Here is an 18,619-nt window from a genome sequence, read left to right as displayed (position 1 = left end):
CATCAGAACCTGCAGAGTATCCCCTTACATGGTAAGGGCTAACCCTGTGGACTTTGATGTAAATGGGAACTCTGTGGACTCTGAAGTAAGGGAGAACTTTGTGGACCTTGATGTAAGGGAGAACTTTGTGGACCCTGATGTAAGGGAGAACTTTGTGGACCCTGATGTAAGGGAGAACTTTGTGGACCCTGATGTAAGGGAGAACTTTGTGGACCCTGATGTAAGGGAGAACTTTGTGGACTTTGATGTAAAGGGGAACTCTGTTGACTCTGATGTAAGGGAGAACTTTGTGGACCCTGATGTAAGGGAGAACTTTGTGGACCCTGATGTAAAGGGGAACTCTGTTGACTCTGATGTAAAGGGGAGCTCTGTGGACTTATGTGTATGGGTGGGTGGAGGCTCTGGTGACCAGAGACCCCCTTACATCAGAGTTTCCCTTTACACCAGAGTCTGCAGCATTCTCCCTCACATCAGAGTTCTCCTTTATATCAGAGTCCCCGGTGTTGGCTGCTGGGTATGAAGGAATGACTTGCATTGCACTCTGATCCCTTGTTTTTGGTATATGTGATGGAATGAGATGTGACCACCTTCTGAAGAGTTTCCTGCTACGCCCTGATTTGGTTGGAGGGATCCCTTCTAACCGTAACCTGATTGGTTGTTATCTGATCAGGTGACACAAAGGTGAATATAATCCCTGCACAGAGGAGAAGATACAAGGAACTCACGTTCAGGTCGTAGGTCGGGTTGATCTGATGGTAAACTCCCGACTCCGAGAACTTGTAATTCTCTTCCAGCACGGGCGGCTGGTAGAAGTCCTGCAGGATACTCAGGAGGCATCTTCTGTCCCAGTCGTCGGTAACGCGACCTCCATAATTAATCTCGCCGGCTGTGTAACGCAGAACCTGCCGCACAAAATACAAGGACCTTCCTCACATTGCTGATCTGTGAAATCTGGGCAGGCAAGATGAGGCCACCTAGAAAGAGGCCACCCGCTTCCTCCTCACCTTGTAGGGGATGTCGGTGTACTCCTCCAGAAACATCCGCAGCTGGGAGATGCAGATCCTCAGATCTCCATCCGTGAATTCGTAAGGGATATTGAATCCCAGCGGACCAAACTTCCGTCTTTCTATAGTGCTGCCGTGGAACAGACAGAGAGCTAGCAGCAGGGCCTTGTGCTCTGGAGCCTGTAGGGAGTAGGAGGATCGTGGTCAGGGGTCAGGACAAGGCAGGAGGTGGTAAGGGAGTAGGAGGATCGTGGTCAGGGGTCAGGACAAGGCAGGAGGTGGTAAGGGAGTAGGAGGATCGGGGTCAGGGGTCGGGACAAGGCAGGAGGTGGTAAGGGAGTAGGAGGATCGTGGTCAGGGGTCAGGACGTGGTACACAAGGTGGTTGGTGATTGTGGTACAGTCTTAAAATGTTACAGATGTTATAAGACTTGGAAATTTAGGTTAAGATTTAGACTTTTATATACCGTATTTATCGGCGTATAACGCGCACTTTTATCCCCTTAAAATCAGGGAAAAAACGTTGGTGCACGTTATACGCCGATCCTGTCTTTGTCGGCTGTCTCAGAGCACCGCTGACAAAGACTGAGCCGAGCGTACTGGGCACTCGGCTAGGCTTGGCCCGCAGCCACTTGAGAGGAGCCGAGAGAAGCCGGCTCTCATAGCTCTACGAGGCGCCAAACTCAAACAGACGGACGCCGGGCAAGACGGCAGACGGACCCCGCGCAAGGCCGCAGACGGACGCCGGACAAGGCCACCGATGGACGCCGGACAAGACAGCAGACGGACACCAACAAGGCTGGACAGACCCCACGCAAGGTCGCCGATGGAAGCCGGGCAAGACATCCAAAATGTACGTTTTTTTCCTTAAACCTTAGTCTTCCCTTCTAAACTTGGGGTGCGTGTTATATGCCGGCGCGCAGTATACCCAGATAAATATGGTTATTTGCTATGGATCTACCAAGGGAAGATCTTGATTGTGTTTGAGTTGTTCTTGATCCTAGGGAAGCTGACCACACCACTCAATACTCTGACTTTAGGGTGTGGCGGTGCCGGAATGTTGGGCTCCTCACAACAGCTTCTTCTATCTCTCAGTGAATCTCTTGTTGAGTAGACATGTGCGATTTGTTTCGGTCCGGACGAATTTTTGGTTATTCAAAGATTTGGATGTATTTGAATCTCCGAATGAAATAGTAACGAATTTTGTTGAAACTTGTTTAGCTTTTGTTTCATATGTTCGTTTTCACACAATCTACATTTTCAGAACAATTGGAATCTGTCGAAAATTGATTGACAGTCCGAATTCTGTTTGAAGAATAACTAGTTGCTAATGAGAGTGTCCGGGTCCTTAACAACCGATGACTATCACTGCGAGGGGGGGGTGGTACCCCTCAAAATCCATACTAGACCCTTATCCGACCATGCAGCCTGGTAAAAGGGGGTAGGTGAGCGAGTGCCCCCCCACCACTCCTGAATCATACCAGGCCAAATGCCCTCAACAGGGTTAGGGGAGTGCTTTGGGGTGCCAAAGCACCTTTTCCCCTATTTTGATGGGAACAAAGGCCTCTTCCCCACAACCCTGGCCCAGTGGTTGTGGGGGGTGACTTTAAGAAGGAGGCCCCCCCAGATCCTGCCTCTTCATGTGAATCTGGTATGGATTTTAAGTGGAACCCCACGCCAAAAAGTAAAACAAAAATGGTGTGGGGATCCCCCCCAAACAAACCATAGCAAACTCTTATCCAAGCATAGAGCCCAGCAAAGGGGGGAAGAGCGAGTGCCCCCCCCCAAACCATACCAGGCTCATTCGCCTCCCCCCCCCTCCTCCTGGCCTGCCAAGCTCTATGCTTGGATATGGGTCTGCTATGAATTTTGGGAGGACCCCACTTCTTTTTTAAATAACAAACATGTTATACTTACTTCCTCTGTGCAAGGGTTTTGCACAAAGTGGCCCGATCTTTCTTTTTCTGCCCCCCCCCCCCCCGCGGCGCTCCTGGCTCCTCCTCTTCTCAAGTTCCCCCCACAGAGAGCCGCTTTCCATGGGTGCACTTGTGTGGGCGCGTTCCCGAGTCCTGCTGCTGCCGCCTTCATTGACACAGACAGCAGGACTCAGCCCCGCTCCCGTGTCACTGGATTTGATTGACAGCAGTGGTATCCAATAGCTCCTGCTGCTATCAATCTATCCAATGAGGACCCGAGACAGCGGCTGGAGCTTCTGTGCTCGTCCCCGCCGCTGGAACCATCGGCTGAGGACCTTGTAGCAGGACAAGCACTTACCTTCTTGCAGTCATTTAGTTCTGCATCAGTCAAGCTTAGGTAAGTGCGTAGGAGATTGGCTTTCACCCCACGTGGAGGCTCAATGGTCAGCTTAGAGCCGTTCTGTAATATGGACACTGGGAAGTGGTTACTGGGCATACTGGTCAGCCAGACTCGGAAATCCCGATGGACCTACAGAATAGAGAAGCTTGTATTATCACTCATGAAGCCTGCATAATGGTTGGAGTAAAATTGGGATGCGGAAACAGGAACTTACTTTATCGGGGGCAATATTCTCTACCAGCCTCTCTAGGGAGGGCATCCAGCTGGGGGCGAGATGGCAGTTCTGGAAGAATACCCACTTCCCTCTTTCCATAGCGTTCCTCATCATGGCCTCTGCCCGAGGACCCTGCAGGAAGGAAGACAATTCTGGAGACTCTTTTATGTCTGGAAATAGATGACTATAGGAATGATCTGGGCAGTGGAAGGGGCACTTACCTGTCCTTGGCCCAGAGATATGGCATTAAGTTTCTTGGAGAACCTCATTTCTTCTGCAAACTTGTAGAGATCAGCGGCTGGGTCGGTTCCGGGAGAAAGGATGAAGATGAGTGGAGTGACAGGAGAGGATTCGCGGAATACAGCGCCCAGGTCTGCCGTCTAATTGAGAAGAAGGATGAATGTGAACCTAAATAATTCCACCTCTGCACAACAATCGATATCCGGAAGGTGATCGGTCTGCAGTACCTGCGGCTCTATGAACTTCTGTCCTAGCTGGTGACACACGTAGTCCTGCATGGCATTGGTCACTTTGTCTCCTCGCAGACAGCGCAAAATCAGCATCTTCTGGAAGGCGTCCAGAGACTGCTCCAAACCACCCGGGAGGCCCTCTCTGGAAAAAAGCAACGCAACACTTTATACAACCCAACACACACCAGGGCCATCTTAATGCAAGGGCACTCCTGTGCACTGCCCAGGGGCCCCAGGTACATGGGGGCCCCACAATAATCATGCATTACATCATACTTTTCAACTGTCCCGGATTTGCTGGGGCAGTCATGCTTTTTACTAAACTGTCCCAATATGGTCATGTCCCGGAACCTATACTGTGCCCCCCTGACCCCCCCTGTACTGTGCCCTTCTGCATTACCCCCTGTGCTGTGCCCTTTGTGTTGACTAGTCTTTGATCTATGGAGTGTTTCCCTTTTGTAAAATAAATTTTAGCGAAAATACTAATGAAAATGGGCCAGATTCACGTACCTGGGCGTATTTGTGTGCGGGCGTAGCGTATCCTATTTACGCTACGCCGCCGCAACTTAGACAGGCAAGTGCAGTATTCACAAAGCACTTGCGCCCTAAGTTACGGTGGCGTAGCGTAAATTGGCTGTCGTAAGCCCGCCAAATTCAAAGTAGGCTGGTAGGGGGCGTGTTGTATGCTAATGAATCGTGACCCCACGTAAATGACACGCCTAACGAACGGCGCATGCGCGTGCATGCTCAGTATCGCGTCTAATTTTCTCCCTAAGTTACGCCGGCACAATGCTTAGTCGACGTGAACGTAACCTACGCACATCCCCATTCACGTACGACTTACGCAAAAGACGTAAAATACAACGCTGTTCCGACGTCCATACCTTAACATGACTTACCCCTGTTAAGTTACGCCGGTCGTACGCCTTACGTAAACAGCGTATATTAATACGCCGGGCGCAAGTACGTTCATGAATCGGCGTATCTAGCTCATTTGCATATTTATAATGGAAACGCCGAATGCGTCCAGCGTAACTATGCTGAAGCAATGTTTTTGGACGTATCTCGCTTTGTGAATCGGCGTAAAGATGCGACGGCGCACATTTAAAATTACGGCGGCGTATCTGGAGATACGCCGGCGTACATCTTTTATGAATCTGGCCCTATATCGTTAATTCTATTTATACTTTATTTTTTTTAAAGTAGGTGTGTAAATTGAGGTAAGCTGGTAGGGGCCCCAGTGCATTACTTTGCCCAGGGGCCCATGATGCTATTAGGACGGCCCTGACACACACCTTGGATGAATGGTAGGTCCTATCTATATCCTTGACTCTCAACGCTCCTTCAGCCCCCACATCCAATCACTGGCTCAATCTTGCCGCATCCTTACTGATGCCAAGCAGAATAGTAAAGCCTGGGAATCTCCTACTCTTCCCCCTCCTTCAGCCTGACATCCTCCAATCAATGTATTTTGATATTTGTATAACTCCTCCCCCTCCTAGGACTCACCGGTGTGGCTCAGGGCTGTCGAGGATCTTCCAGTACTCTTTGCTGTATTGGGTGATTTGCTCTTTGATCTTGCTGAAGTTGCTTAGTGAATTCAGGGCTTGGATGTCCCTCCAGGCTCGCTCGGTCAGCCACTCCGAACATGGATTGTCAGCCAAAGTGGGCGCTGTACCCCCCGAGAGCAAGAAACGCCATTCATCCTGTAGAACATAGCGGGGGGGGGGGGCAATGAAGTAAAGAATTAAACCAAGCCACAATACAAATGGAGACTACAGTTTACAATGCAATTCAATACAAGAGGGTTAGTAGGGTTTTGATCATAAGAGCTTACTATCTAAAAGGGAGGGGCAAGTGATACACAAAATGTAATTGTGGAGAATGAGTTGATGGAAGAGATACAAGTTCAGTTGTTGGGTGGAGGAGGGCTAGACTTCTCCAAAAAGAACAAGGGTTTTTAAGGGATCGCCTAAAGATGGACAGAGTAGGGGATAGCTGGACAGATTGAGGTAGGGCTGGGTGGAGGTCAGGGGGGGGGGGGGGGGGACACTGAGCATAGGCCAACGTAGGGATTGTTGGAGAGAGCTGGAGGACGCTGAGCCAAGGCCAGTGGAGGGATGGGCAGAGATAGGTGGTGTGGAGGTAATGAGAGAGCTAGAGGGCAGGAGGTCTTGGGAGGAGTGGAGAGGTGATACTGGGTGCCAATGGAGGGATTGTCAGAAAGAGGTGGTGAACACTAAGCAAATGCCAACGGAAGGATTGTCAGAGGGGGGGGGGGGTGGACACTAAGCAGAGACCAATGGAAGGATTGACAGAGAGGGGTGGTGGACACTAAGCAGAGACCAATGTAAGGATTGGCAGAGAGGGGTGGTGAACACTAAGCAAATGCCAACGGAAGGATTGTCAGAGGGGGGGGGGGGGGGGTGGACACTAAGCAGAGACCAATGGAAGGATTGACAGAGAGGAGTGGTGGACACTAAGCAGAGGCCAATGGAAGGATTGGCAGAGAGGGGTGGTGAACACTAAGCAAATGCCAACGGAAGGATTGTCAGAGGGGGGGGGGGGTGGACACTAAGCAGAGACCAATGGAAGGATTGACAGAATGGGGTGGTGGACACTAAGCAGAGGCCAATGGAAGGATTGACAGAGAGGGGTGTGTAGTAATATAGTAAACACATACACGTATATATTAATATTACAACAGGGTGGAGAAAACTGAGTGGAGGTCAATGGAGGGATTGGAAGAGAGGAGTGGAGGAACCTGAGCGAAGGCCAATGGAGGGATTGGCAGAGAGAGGTGGTGTGGAGGTAATGAGAGAGCTAGAGAGCAGGATGTCTTGGGAGGAGTGGAGAGGTGATACTGGGTGCCAATGGAGGGATTGGCAGAAAGAGGTCGTTGACACTAAGCGGGGGCCAATGGAAGGATTGGCAGAGAGGGGTGGAGGACTCTAAACGAAGGCCAATGGAGGGATTGGCAGAGAGGGGTGGCAGACACTGAGCGGAGGCCAATGGAGGGATTGGCAGAGAGGGGTGGAGGACTCTGAGCAGAGGCCAATGGAGGGATTGGCAGAGAGGGGTGGTGGACACTAAGCAGAGGCCAATGGAAGGATTGGCAGAGAGGGGTAGAGGACACTAAGCGGAGGCCAATGGAAGGATTGGCAGAGAGGGGTGGAAGACTCTGAGCGGAGGCCAATGGAGGGATTGGCAGAGAGGGGTGGCAGACACTGAGCAGAGGCCAATAGAGGGATTGGCATAGAGGGGTGGAAAACACTGAGCGGTTGGTAAGGTTGATACGTCAAGCAGCATTCTAAAGGGAGGATAGTCCGTGTAGAGGTAGGCCAACAAGGATGGAGTTGCAATAGTCAAGGCAAGATATAACAAGGCCGTGAATTACTAGCTTGGTTGTGACCTCGGTTAAGAAGCAACATATTTTGAAAATGCTTTGGAGGTGATGGTAGAAAGATTTGGATTGCATTTGATGTTGAAAGCAGAGGCCAAAGTCAATGATTTCTGGAATGACGGGAGAAACTGATAGTCACATTATAGATCTTGATGGAGACATCAGAGACAATGGAAGAGATGTTATAGGACATGGTGTGGCATTGATACTGAAGTGGTGAGAGGAGTGAAGAGACAGATATTGGTGTCGTCAGCACAGAGATGGTATTGGAAGCCATGAGAATTTATCAACTGACCGAGGGAGAAGGTGTAGATAGACAATAGGAGAAAGATGAAGAAGAGCGTAGAATAGAGAGTTGTAGGTGACAATGAAGGAACACTGAGACAGAAGGAGAACAATGGAAAAAAAGGAAAAGTTCCAAAGACCAAGGGAGTGGAGTCTTCTAAGGAGAACCAATATCGTACAAATTGGAAGTTTCCTTCGATCCGCCCCTAATGTATATAGACAGTGAATAAAGGTGGAACTGTCATCTCACCATGTGAATGAGCCCCTTGTCCATGAGGATTCGCACGCACAGCAGGAAGGAGAACATGAGTTTGTGCTTCTCGAATAAACTGCGACACACATTGCTGTACAGGCTGAAGGTAAAATACGTGTTTATGTTCTCGATACGCTTCTCCACCGTTTCTGAAACAACCAATCACAGGACAAGGTTAGAGCACCGCACATCCTTTCATATAATACCAGTTGTATGATATAAAATAATGAGTAATTCTAGTAATTGCAGAGGTTTCCAGCATTAGAAAAAGACAATTCATGGCTGGGCCGAGTCCCTTACATGTTCTCTATATTGCTTAGAACAGTAGTTCTCAGCCTCCCTCCTCCCAGGCCTCCAGCTAGGTGCCAATCACCTAACCTCTCACATTGCCACCCTGCTCCCATAGTGGCCCTCAGTGCCCCTCAACCTCTCCCCCAGGCCCCCTAAAATCCCTCAGTCCTTACAGTATCCATCAGCCTCCCACAGTGCCCCCTAGCTTGTTGCAGAGCTTCTAGCCTCCTGTCCCACACTGTGCCCTCCAGTCTCCCACAGTACCCCCTAGCTTGTTGCAGAGCCTCCAGCCTTACATTGTGCCCTCCAGTCTCCCACAGTGCCCCCTAGCTTGTTGCAGAGCCTTCAGCCTCCTGTTCCACATTCTGCCCTCCAGTCTCTCACAGTTACCTCTAAAAGTTGGATCTTTATACTAAGATTTACCTGTCCTGAGGTCCAGCGATCCACCAACACATATCCTGTTGAAGAAGCTGCTTGGAGAAGCTATGAAACATCTTCAACACTACAGAACAAGTCCCAGTAAATATGACTAAGTACTACAACTAGCTAAACCATGACCTGAGAACCTTCACAGGCAAGTAAAAATGTAGAAGACGCCCCGGACGACGTCTTAGTGATGATGAAATGCATTGGGTGGAGCCACGCTTTGTGACATCGTTGCACACGAGAACGGATGGCAGCCATCTTGTTGGTTTGAAACACTAATGTATTAATATGCTGGGTTCCTTGTGTTTTATGTAAGTGTAATACATTGAAAAATGCTGTTTACTACACTTTGAGGGTTCTGCTTTCTCTATGACCTGCATGTTTTGGGAATCTAAACTACTGTTTTGCTGGTGAATCGATCCTGACATTGGAGAAAGTGGTGTGAACCAGAGGATGGAGTCTGGCCCTAATTATTGAGTATAACTGCGCTTTTTGATCACTTGCTGACCCAGGACCAGTTGCAGAGGAAAGAAGGTTCATGAGCAGGGGCGTCGTTAGGGGGGCCTGGAGCCCCAAATGTGTTCTTGAAAAGACCCGAGTCTTAGGCATGCGGTATTTAATTGTTAGCCCCGAGTGCCTCTGAGCAGGGACCATTCTGATCCCGAGCGCCGCCGAGTGACATAGCAGGTCCCACCTTCTGGAGCCTGCAGCGCCTATGATGGAGGTCCCACTGGTCCAATGCCTGGACCACGAGACGTGTGACGTCCATCATAGGCGCTACAAGCTCCAGAAGGTGGGAATTACAATGCCGCCGCACCACCACGCCACATCCCCGCTCGGCGGCTCTCCTCCTCTGGCTGCATCTCTATGATGATGGGCATTGGGCGTACCTGCACCGCATACCACGGCTGAGCTGAGGTAGGTCAGTGAGTGTGTATGTAGGTGAAGTCAGTGTATGTAGGTCAGACAGTGAGTTCATGTAGATCAGTGTATATAGGTCAGGCAGGTCAGTGTGTCAGGCAAGCGAGTTTAGTGGTCAGCATTGATGGACACTGGTAAGCCACACAACCCCCCCCCCCCCCCCCCCCCAGCCCACATACACCAAACACCCCCGCCAACCCTCCGGCCTTGGACTTCGGGCTGAAGCCCCTGGTCTTTTTGCCACCTAGCAAGGCCCCTGTTCATAAGGATTCCACCATGTATTGTCAATAGGTGGTCATTTTATCAGGGGTGGTTATACAGTTATCAACAGATAAAGAAAATTCATGTGGATTGGATAATTGGAGAGATTACCACATAGACATTTGCCGAGCCAGAATGAATTGGATGGTCGGGTTTGACATAATTAGGCATGTTGTAAAACTTTTGGTGTACCTGCTCTCTCAGAGTTGGCGATGGCGGCAGTAAAGATGCCCAGGAACCACTCCAGTGAATACTGGTACATCGGATCCACGTTGGACAAATCCGAGACACAGAAGAACAAGATCTGAGTCCTGACGGCCACTGGGACATACTGGTGCCGCGTGCTGTCTATATCCTTCTCCGTCTGCTCGGCCACTTGCACTTTTGCCTGTAGAAAGGGGACGTTGGGTCACAGCTGGCCCCAGAGAAGGTCAGAAGCCAAAGCAAAGAATTGTCAGTCCATAGCTCACCTTAATCTCAGCCGCTTTCACCTTGGAGGCCTCCAACACTTTGATGAGGTCCACATCATCCACAGGATTACCTTGGGAGGAGCTGAGACGGGTCAGGATCTGATCCTCAATCTCCTTCAGCTCTTGGCGCATTTTTGCGTTGGACAAGATTAGCTGGTTCTTCGCTTCTTCTAAGTCAGGCCGCTCTTCCGCCACGACCTGTCCGAGGAGCTGATCCTCCAGACCACTTGAGGGGCAATAACAGGAGGGGATCAAGAGATAGTCAGACATGCAGAATGATTGCTAATCTGTATGGGATTACCCATGGCAAGTCAGAAATTCACTCAGCCTAAAACATGAAAACTTTCTCAATGTCTCCTTTGCATTCATAAAACCAGATAATCTTTTTATATACATTTGTATTTTCTATGGATCTACTCCATATGTAACTTCATTGAATGTCAAAGCTGTACATTATTGTGGCTGTCAATAATGCTTATGTAAAGAAAAAGTTTCTCAGTGGAACCCACAGCACTTTCCTTCCCCATTAAACATCTCTCAATCCCTATGCACAGTGTATGGACAGGATCCTGGAAGTCAAGGCAGCAGGACTGTTTTTCTGGTAAAGACAATCAATGTATCCAATGTGGAGAGGAACAGCAATGGGGGGGGGGGGGGGGGGGATATAGGAGGAGTTCTGTAGTCCAGTGTTTTTCAACTAGGGTGCCATGGAACACTTTGGCCCCATACACACGAGAGGATCCATCCGTTGGAATTGATCCGCGGACCGGCTCCAGCGGATAGATCCCCTGGTGTGTACAATCCAGCGGATCTGTTTCGGCGGATTTTTATCCCCTGGGATGGATTTCAAGCGGATAAAAATTTGAAGACATGCTTTAAAATCTATCCGCTTGAATCCATCCCAACGGATTGATCCGCTGGTCTGTACAGACTCACCGGATCAATCCGTCCGAATGGATCCCCCGCATGCGTCGTAATGATTCGACGCATGCGTGGAATTCCTTATATGACAGCGTCGCGCACGTCGCCGCGTCATCATCGCGGCGACGGCGCGACACGTCATCGCGATGGGATTTCGGCGCGGATTTCAATCCGATGGTGAGTACACTCCATCGGATGAAAATCCGCGGAAATCCTCGAGAGGATTTATCCGCGGATACGGTCCGGCGGACCGTATCCGCGGATCAATCCTCTCGTGTGTACTAGGCCTTTGGTGCTGTTTGGGTTCCCCCGGGGGGGTTCTGCCATCATAGGACCCAGTTCGCCCTAGACCAGGGGTCTCCACACTTTCTAAACAAAGGGCCACTTTAGGAGGGCCAGACAGTGGCCATTGGAAGTAGAAAAGGTCCCAGGGTCTGTGGGGAAAAAAACAAGGCCCCAACTTTGGTGTCAGTGGGGGAGTTGGGCCTCATCATTGGTGTTAGTGGAAGGGATTGCACTCCTTCCAAAATGCCATTGGAAGGAATTGTGTCCCATCATTGGTGTCATTGGAAAAAAAATTGTCCCATCAATGGTATCACTGCGCCCTATTGTTGGTGTTGTTGGGAAAAATTGTGCCCCATCATTGGGAGAAATTTTGCCCCATCATTGGTGTCTTTGGGAGGAATTGTGACCGTTCATTGGTGTCAGTGGAGAGATTTGTGTCCCTTTATTGTTGTCAGTGGGGGGTACTTTGCCCCATTATTTGTATCAGTGGATGAAATAGTACCTCAAGGGCCAGATGAAAGCAAGCAAAGGGCTGCATCTGGTCCCCGGACCACAGTTTGGAGACCACTGGCCTAGATCAATATCACGAGTGTCTGGCCGGCCTCCAGCAAATGCACTCCGTCAAGGGAGAAGATGAAAGTCGACCTCCTCCAGACCTCTTCCACCTCTCACCCTCTGCAATGCTGCTGGAGCCAAAAGGTAGGGTTGCTGATGTGAAAGTGGGACTGTATGGTTTGGGGGCTCTATGATGGGGGCCTATATGAGTACGGGGGGCCCAGGTATAGGGGGCAATTGATGTATAGGGATACATCTGATGTGATGGGGGGGCTATCATGTGATTGGGGGCCTCTGATGTGAAGGGATGACACTGATATATTGGGGGGGGGGGCTCTGATATGATGTGGGGACCTCTGAAATAATGGGGGACCTCCAATGTGATAGAAGAACCTCTGATGTGATGGTGGCCATGTGAAGGGTTGTGCCCTGATTTGATGGGGCAACCTCAGATGTGAAGTTCATTTCATCCAGGTGGTTGCGTGTATTGTCCCTAATGCCTCGTACACACGGCCGGGATTTTCGACGGGAAAAAGTCCGCCAGGAATCCCGATGGGAAAAAAGAGAGCTGGTTCTCTTTTTTTTTGCCAGCGGTTTTTGGCAGTTTTCCCATCGGAAATACTGCGAGGGAGCATACACACGGCCGGGATTCCCGGCCAAAAGCTCTCATCGCAGTTTTCCTGTCGGAAAACCCGGTCGTGTGTACGAGGCAGAACCCAGAGGTAACATTTACCTTTTGTTTGGACTGCGGGTCTCCACAAACCCTGATTTAGTCCAGCACAGGAGAACAACATTAGTATGAGAGGAAATGTTTGCTCCGATCAGTAAATTCTCTCCTACCTGGGGGATAGTGTGAAGTTGATGAGGGTCACTTTGGTGCAGATCTCGGGTGGATAATGGGGATTCGGCAGTTTGGTGGTGATATACATCCTGAAGTCATCGTGATACGGAATGACGGCATCGCCCAGACGTAGGACGGTGCTCCCCTGCTGCTTGTAAGTCTGTAGCATGGTAAGGAGACACGCAAGAATCAGTGGACAGGAGAAGGTCTGGAGAACGCACCACCCTGAACAGAACACGTTCTTCTCATACCTGTTTGAGTAATATGGGCTCCAGTGCCGGGTCCAACTCTTCCCCAACATTCTCCAGCATAAACGGCTTTCCAAAACGAATGGCGTTTTCTAAACTGCGCAAGAAGTCGCGGTCACTGAGCTTCACCACATCCAGGCCGTTATCTTTCTCCTGGAAGAGACGAAGATGGAAAAAACACCAAAAACACTTTATTATCTCCATCCACATTGACACCGGTGCATTTAGCCAAAATGGTCAAACTTCACTGAACTGTCCAGATTTATCAGCAAACAAATTTCATTCTCCTCATCTCTCTTACACTGCTCATGACATTGGACGTGAGGATCTCTATGACCCAACATCTGAGCATGGGCGTCCGCTTTGGCAGCGGCTATACACAGTCGCATTTAACCCTTTCTTCAAACGCTAGCGGGGGTTAAAAGCGCCCTGCTAGCGGCCAAATAGCGCACCTAAAACGATGGTAAAGCGCCGATTTTTAGCGCCTCTTTACCGATAACGCGGCCAGCTGGCAGTGTGAAATAGCTCTTGAGATAATTCAGCTTCACTCCATGCCCATATAAATATAGCCTAGAGAATGTACAGACCCCCCTTCAGCACATGTGGACCCTCCTTCAGCACAGATGGGCCTCCCCATTCTGCACAGACCCCTCCATTTAGCACAGATGGATCCCCCTTCAGCACAGACCCCTCCATTCAGCACAAATGGACCCCGCCTTCAGCACAGACCCTCCCATTCCACACAGAGCCCTCCATTCAGCACAGACCCCCTTCAGCACAGATGGACCCCCTTTAAGCACAGACCCCCCTTCAGCACAGGTGGACCCCCATTCAGCACAAATCCACCCTTCAGCACAGACGGACCCCCCTCCCCATCCCATTCAGTACCTCAGATCTGCACAGCAGGTTCCCTCCCCCAGTGTACACAAACACTGGAGGGGGAGGCGGCTTCACTCTGCTCTCTGTGCCTGTGTGACATCCGGCCTGGGACTGCTCAGACTGCCCGCGGCCACGAGAGAAGGGGATGGTTGGTCAGTCCGCACCAGACCACCCTCCCCCTTGCAACGCCACAGCCAGCAGCTCGCCTCTCTCTCCATGTTCTAACCTGCCTGTCACTGCTTCAGTTGCGGAGGGGTGTTTTCACTCTTCAACACCTTCTCGATTCAAGGGGGGGCAATTGCCCCCCTTGCCCTATGGAGCGGACGCCCATACATCTGAGGTTCTCCCAAAAGGACCAGAGGAGACCACACTCTCTGCTCCTCCGGACATACAGACATTATTAGTAAAATAACTTGGAACAGTTGTAATTCGTTGTACCTGCCAAAGAACTTGTAATTCTGTCTAGCCAGTTTTGTGATTTACAATAATAGTTCAGCAGTGTAAATATAACAGAAATGTGGAATGAAAACGGAGAACCAGACGGCAAAGTCTCAGTTCTGTGGTGCCTCATGAATTGCCTTCACATGGCTCTGAACATCGGATGTTTCCATCGGCTCACCAGGTTTTTGATCCAGCGGTTGGCCTGTCCTTGAGGGTCGATGAAATGAGACCAGCGCTGTGAATACTGACATATCACGCCGTTCTCCACGGACAGGGTGTCGTTCGGAAGACCTGCGATCTGAGGAAGAGCAGGATTAGTATGACGTGTAAAGACACAAGGAGGAACATCTTATCCTCTCAACACCACAGAACCGTCCTTCATGGAGTTCACACATCATTTCCCTACAAATGGCACATTTATTGCGGGTCATACACACCTTCAGATCTTATAGAAATAATCTGACCACTGACGCATTTCTATCTGACAACAGTAAGATCCGGAAGGGAGTTGAGCTCAAATTTCAAACACGTTGAGTTGCAAAATTAGGTTAAAATCATGACTGATGGATTACATCAGAGAGGGGTTTCCATACTTAAAAAAAAAAAAGAGCCAATTGACTGTTCTTCAGACCTTTGGGGGTTGGACTGTGGCAGTGGGTGTAGAAAATGTCCTGGCGTCAGTGGGAGTAAACAATGCTCCATCGTTGGTGTCATTGGAAGAAATCGTGCTCCATTGTTGGTGTCATTGGGGGGGAAGAGTGCCCCTTTGTTGGTGTCAGTGGGAGGAATTGTACCCCTTTGTTGGCGTCATTGGGAGGACTTGTACCCCATCTTTGGTGTCACTGGGAGGAGTTGTGCCCCTTCAATAGTGTAATTGGAAGGAATTAAGCCCCATTGTTGGTGTTATTGGGAGGAGGTTTGCACCTTCATTAGTGTCATTGGGAGGAATTGTGCCCATTTGTTGGAGTCACTGGGAGGACTTGTGACCCAATGTTGGTATCATTAGGAGGACTTGTAGCCCATCTTTGGTGTCACTGGGAAGAGTTGTGCCCCTTAATTAGTGTAATTGGGAGGAATTAAGCCCCATCATTGGTGTCATTGGGAGAAGGTGTGTCCCTTTGTTAGTGTCATTGGGACTAATTGTACCCCTTTGTTGATGTCACTGGGAGGACTTGTGCCCCGTCATGGGTGTCAGTGAAAGGAATAGAGCCCCATCATGGGTGTCACTGGGAGGAGTTGTGGCCCTTCAATGGTGTCAATGGAAGAAATTAGGCCCCATCGTTGGTGTCATTGGGAGAAGGTGTGTCCCTTTGTTAGTGTCATTGGGACTAATTGTACCCTTTTGTTGGTGTCACTGGGAGGACTTGTGCCCCATCATGGGTGTCAGTGGAAGGAATAGAGCCTCATCATGGGTGTCACTGTGAGAAGTTTTGCCCCTACAATGGTGTCAATGGAAGAAATTAGGCCCCATCGGTGGTGCCCTTTTGCCGGAGGTTCCCCCTTCGTTCATTGTCATTGGGAGGCATTGTACCTCTTTGTTGGTGTCAGTGGGTGGACTTGTGCCCCATCATCGGTCTCGTTAGGAGAAGATGCCCCCATCATTGGTGTCATTGGAAGGAGTTGTGCTCCATTGTTGGTGTCAGTGGCAGGAATTATGCTTCATTGTTGGTGTCAGTGGAGGGAATTGGGCCCCATGGGACAGATAAAGGCAAGCAAAGGGCTACATCCGACCTCCAGGCTGCATCTTGGAGACCACTTGATTTCTTTCTTTCTTTTTCCCTCATGGGCGTGAGTGGGGCCTCATGTCTAGGTTTTGCCTAAGGCCTCGCACACACAGGGGCCTCGCAAAGCCTAGAGCCGCCTCTGCTATTCACCACACACACAGACAGCGCTGTGAACTGCAGAAGCTGGTTAATAAATAATATGAACAATATCTGCTTGATATCATCATTTAATCTCTCCAATAACTTACCTGCCAGGAACGGATCTTCACAGGGTCCCCCAGAGTCCCCAATAGGGAAGGCTCCTGAGTACACGGTACCTCCAGTTCCCTCAGCTTCTTCGTCCATTGTTCAAACAGAGCCGTCCGATAATGGCCCTATAGAGTAACCAGGAGCCACATAATCAATATCTGCTCCACTGAAAGCCATATAATACGTGATGTAACGCTGGCTTACCGTGAAAGGGCCAAGATAGGCCAAGAAGCCGGCACAGAGCAGGAGGTCTCCAGTGACGTTAACAAGGAGGTTCTCGAGGTTCAGCACTGTGTCCTGCCAGCGCTGCTTCTCGTCAGAGAGTCCGGTGATCAGCTGAGGCACAGAGTAATAGTGAGTGATAGGTATGTTGGGGTAGGGGGTAATAGATGGGATGGGGGGTTATACAACAGAAGATAATGAAGTGAATATGGAAACCAAGGATTGGGGGTGAAGGTTTGTCTCTGATCACCTTGTCGGCGCGGCCCAGCCTCTGCTCACACTGATCACACTTCTGCTCCAGCTCTTCTTTCTTGGACACGCAGTCGCGGTATTTGGCTTGTAGGGTTGTGATTCCCTCTTCCACTTCGCTCAGGCGGGCTTTCGCCTCGTCCAGAATCTTCTGCGTCTCCTCCAAGTCCTCCTGAGCTTCTTGTAGGGCTTGCTGCAGAAAATACAACAAAATCTGCTGAGGCAGCCATATAATGCAATGTTCTGAGATCAGGAAGACCATCAACCAGTCCATTGACCGAGGAGAGGTCATCTTAGGAGCTCTTGGTGAAATCAGGAACATCTGAGCCCCCTTCTTTGGGAAATCTGTGAAACTAGACCATTCGGCAAAATGCATTGGGTCAATGGGGAAGGTTTCCTGGTGGTCTTAAGGGTGCTGGGGTGGGGCAGGATGGGGTTTTAAGGGTGCTGGGGTGGGGTAGGATGGGGTCTTAAGGGTGCTAGGGTGAGGTAGAATTGGGTCTTAAGGGTGCTAGGGTGAGGTAGGTTGGTTTCCTAAGGGTGCTGGGGTTGGGTATAATGGGGTCTTAAGCGTGCTGGGGTGGGGTAGGATGGGGTCTTAAGGATGCTAGGGTGAGCTAGAATGGGGTCTAAAGGGTGCTAGGGTGAGGTAGGATGGGGTCTTAAGGGTGCTAGGGTGCGGTAGAATGGGCTCTTAGGGGTGCTAGGGTGAGGTAGAATGGGGTCTAAAGGGTACTAGGGTGAGGTAGGATGGTGTCTTAAGGGTTCTGGGGTGGGGTAAGGTGAGGTCTTAAGGGTACTGGAGTGGGGTAAGGTGGGGTCTTAAGGGTACTTGGGTGGTGTCTTAAGGGTACTGAGATTGGGGTAAGGTGGGGTCTTAAGGGTGGTGGGTAAGGGTAAAAGTGGGGTCTTAAGGGTGCTGGGGTGGGGTAAGTTGGGAAAAGTGGGGTCTTAAGGGTGCTGGGATGGGGTAAAGTGGGGTCTTAAGGGTACTAGAGTGGGGTAAGGTAGGGTCTTTAAAGTAATGAGGTTGGATTAGGGTGGGGTCTTAAGGGTCCTGGGGTGGGGATCATTGTTTTTATCTGACCAATCTTTATGAATAATCCCCCAAGGGTGAAATCGGGAAGATCTGAGCCCCCTTCTTTGGGAAAAATGCATTGGGTCAATGGGTAAGGTTTATTGGTGGTCTTAGGGGTACTGGGGTGGGGATTTGAGGGTGGGGCAAGGTGGGGTCTTAAGGGTGCTGTGGTGGAGTAAGGTGGAATCTTAAGGGTGCTGGGGTGGGTAAAGGTGGACACTTGAGGGTGCTTAGGTGGGGTAAGGTGGGGTCTTAAGGGTATTGGAGTTGGGTAAGGAGGGGGTCTTAAGGGTACTGGGGTTGGGTAAGAAGGGGGTCACGGTTTTTATCTCGCCAACCTTTATGAATAAGCCTCCAAGGGTGGAAGTAATAATAATACGCCTTCATGTAGTATCTTTACTACTTACTCGTTTCGGTTCCACGCCTCGTGCCACAAAGTGGAATTTGTGCATGGCCCGCACCCACTGGCAGATGGACGTGCACGCCTTGGAGACGCGGGCGATGGCGGCCGGCTGGAACTCCTCGTTGTCGATGTGCGGCTGGATGGCTTTGATTACGGCATCGGGAATATTTTCCTGACAGCAGAGAGAGAAGATCATGCCATCCATTGACAA

The 18,619-nt window shown here is 50.2% G+C and overlaps 1 protein-coding gene across 1 annotated transcript in view; it reads right to left on the bottom strand.

The window, feature by feature from the left end:
* DNAH1 (dynein axonemal heavy chain 1) overlaps positions 1-18,619 on the bottom strand; it is a 99,426-nt gene that overhangs the window by 4,438 nt on the left and 76,369 nt on the right. Inside the window, 17 exon segments of the mRNA XM_040358700.1 lie at positions 726-902; positions 1,005-1,184; positions 3,278-3,448; positions 3,534-3,665; positions 3,755-3,913; positions 4,001-4,145; positions 5,513-5,709; positions 7,942-8,093; positions 10,036-10,231; positions 10,314-10,539; positions 12,915-13,075; positions 13,167-13,316; positions 14,662-14,781; positions 16,456-16,581; positions 16,661-16,792; positions 16,929-17,120; positions 18,413-18,580. Coding sequence (XP_040214634.1) covers positions 726-902; positions 1,005-1,184; positions 3,278-3,448; positions 3,534-3,665; positions 3,755-3,913; positions 4,001-4,145; positions 5,513-5,709; positions 7,942-8,093; positions 10,036-10,231; positions 10,314-10,539; positions 12,915-13,075; positions 13,167-13,316; positions 14,662-14,781; positions 16,456-16,581; positions 16,661-16,792; positions 16,929-17,120; positions 18,413-18,580 — 2,784 coding nt within the window.

This window comes from Rana temporaria, chromosome 7, assembly GCF_905171775.1.
Source record: "Rana temporaria chromosome 7, aRanTem1.1, whole genome shotgun sequence".
In the NCBI taxonomy this organism is placed as follows: Eukaryota; Metazoa; Chordata; class Amphibia; order Anura; family Ranidae; genus Rana; species Rana temporaria.
The sequence above is the reverse complement of the archived record's forward strand: the minus strand, read 5'-3'. Positions and strand labels throughout refer to the sequence as shown.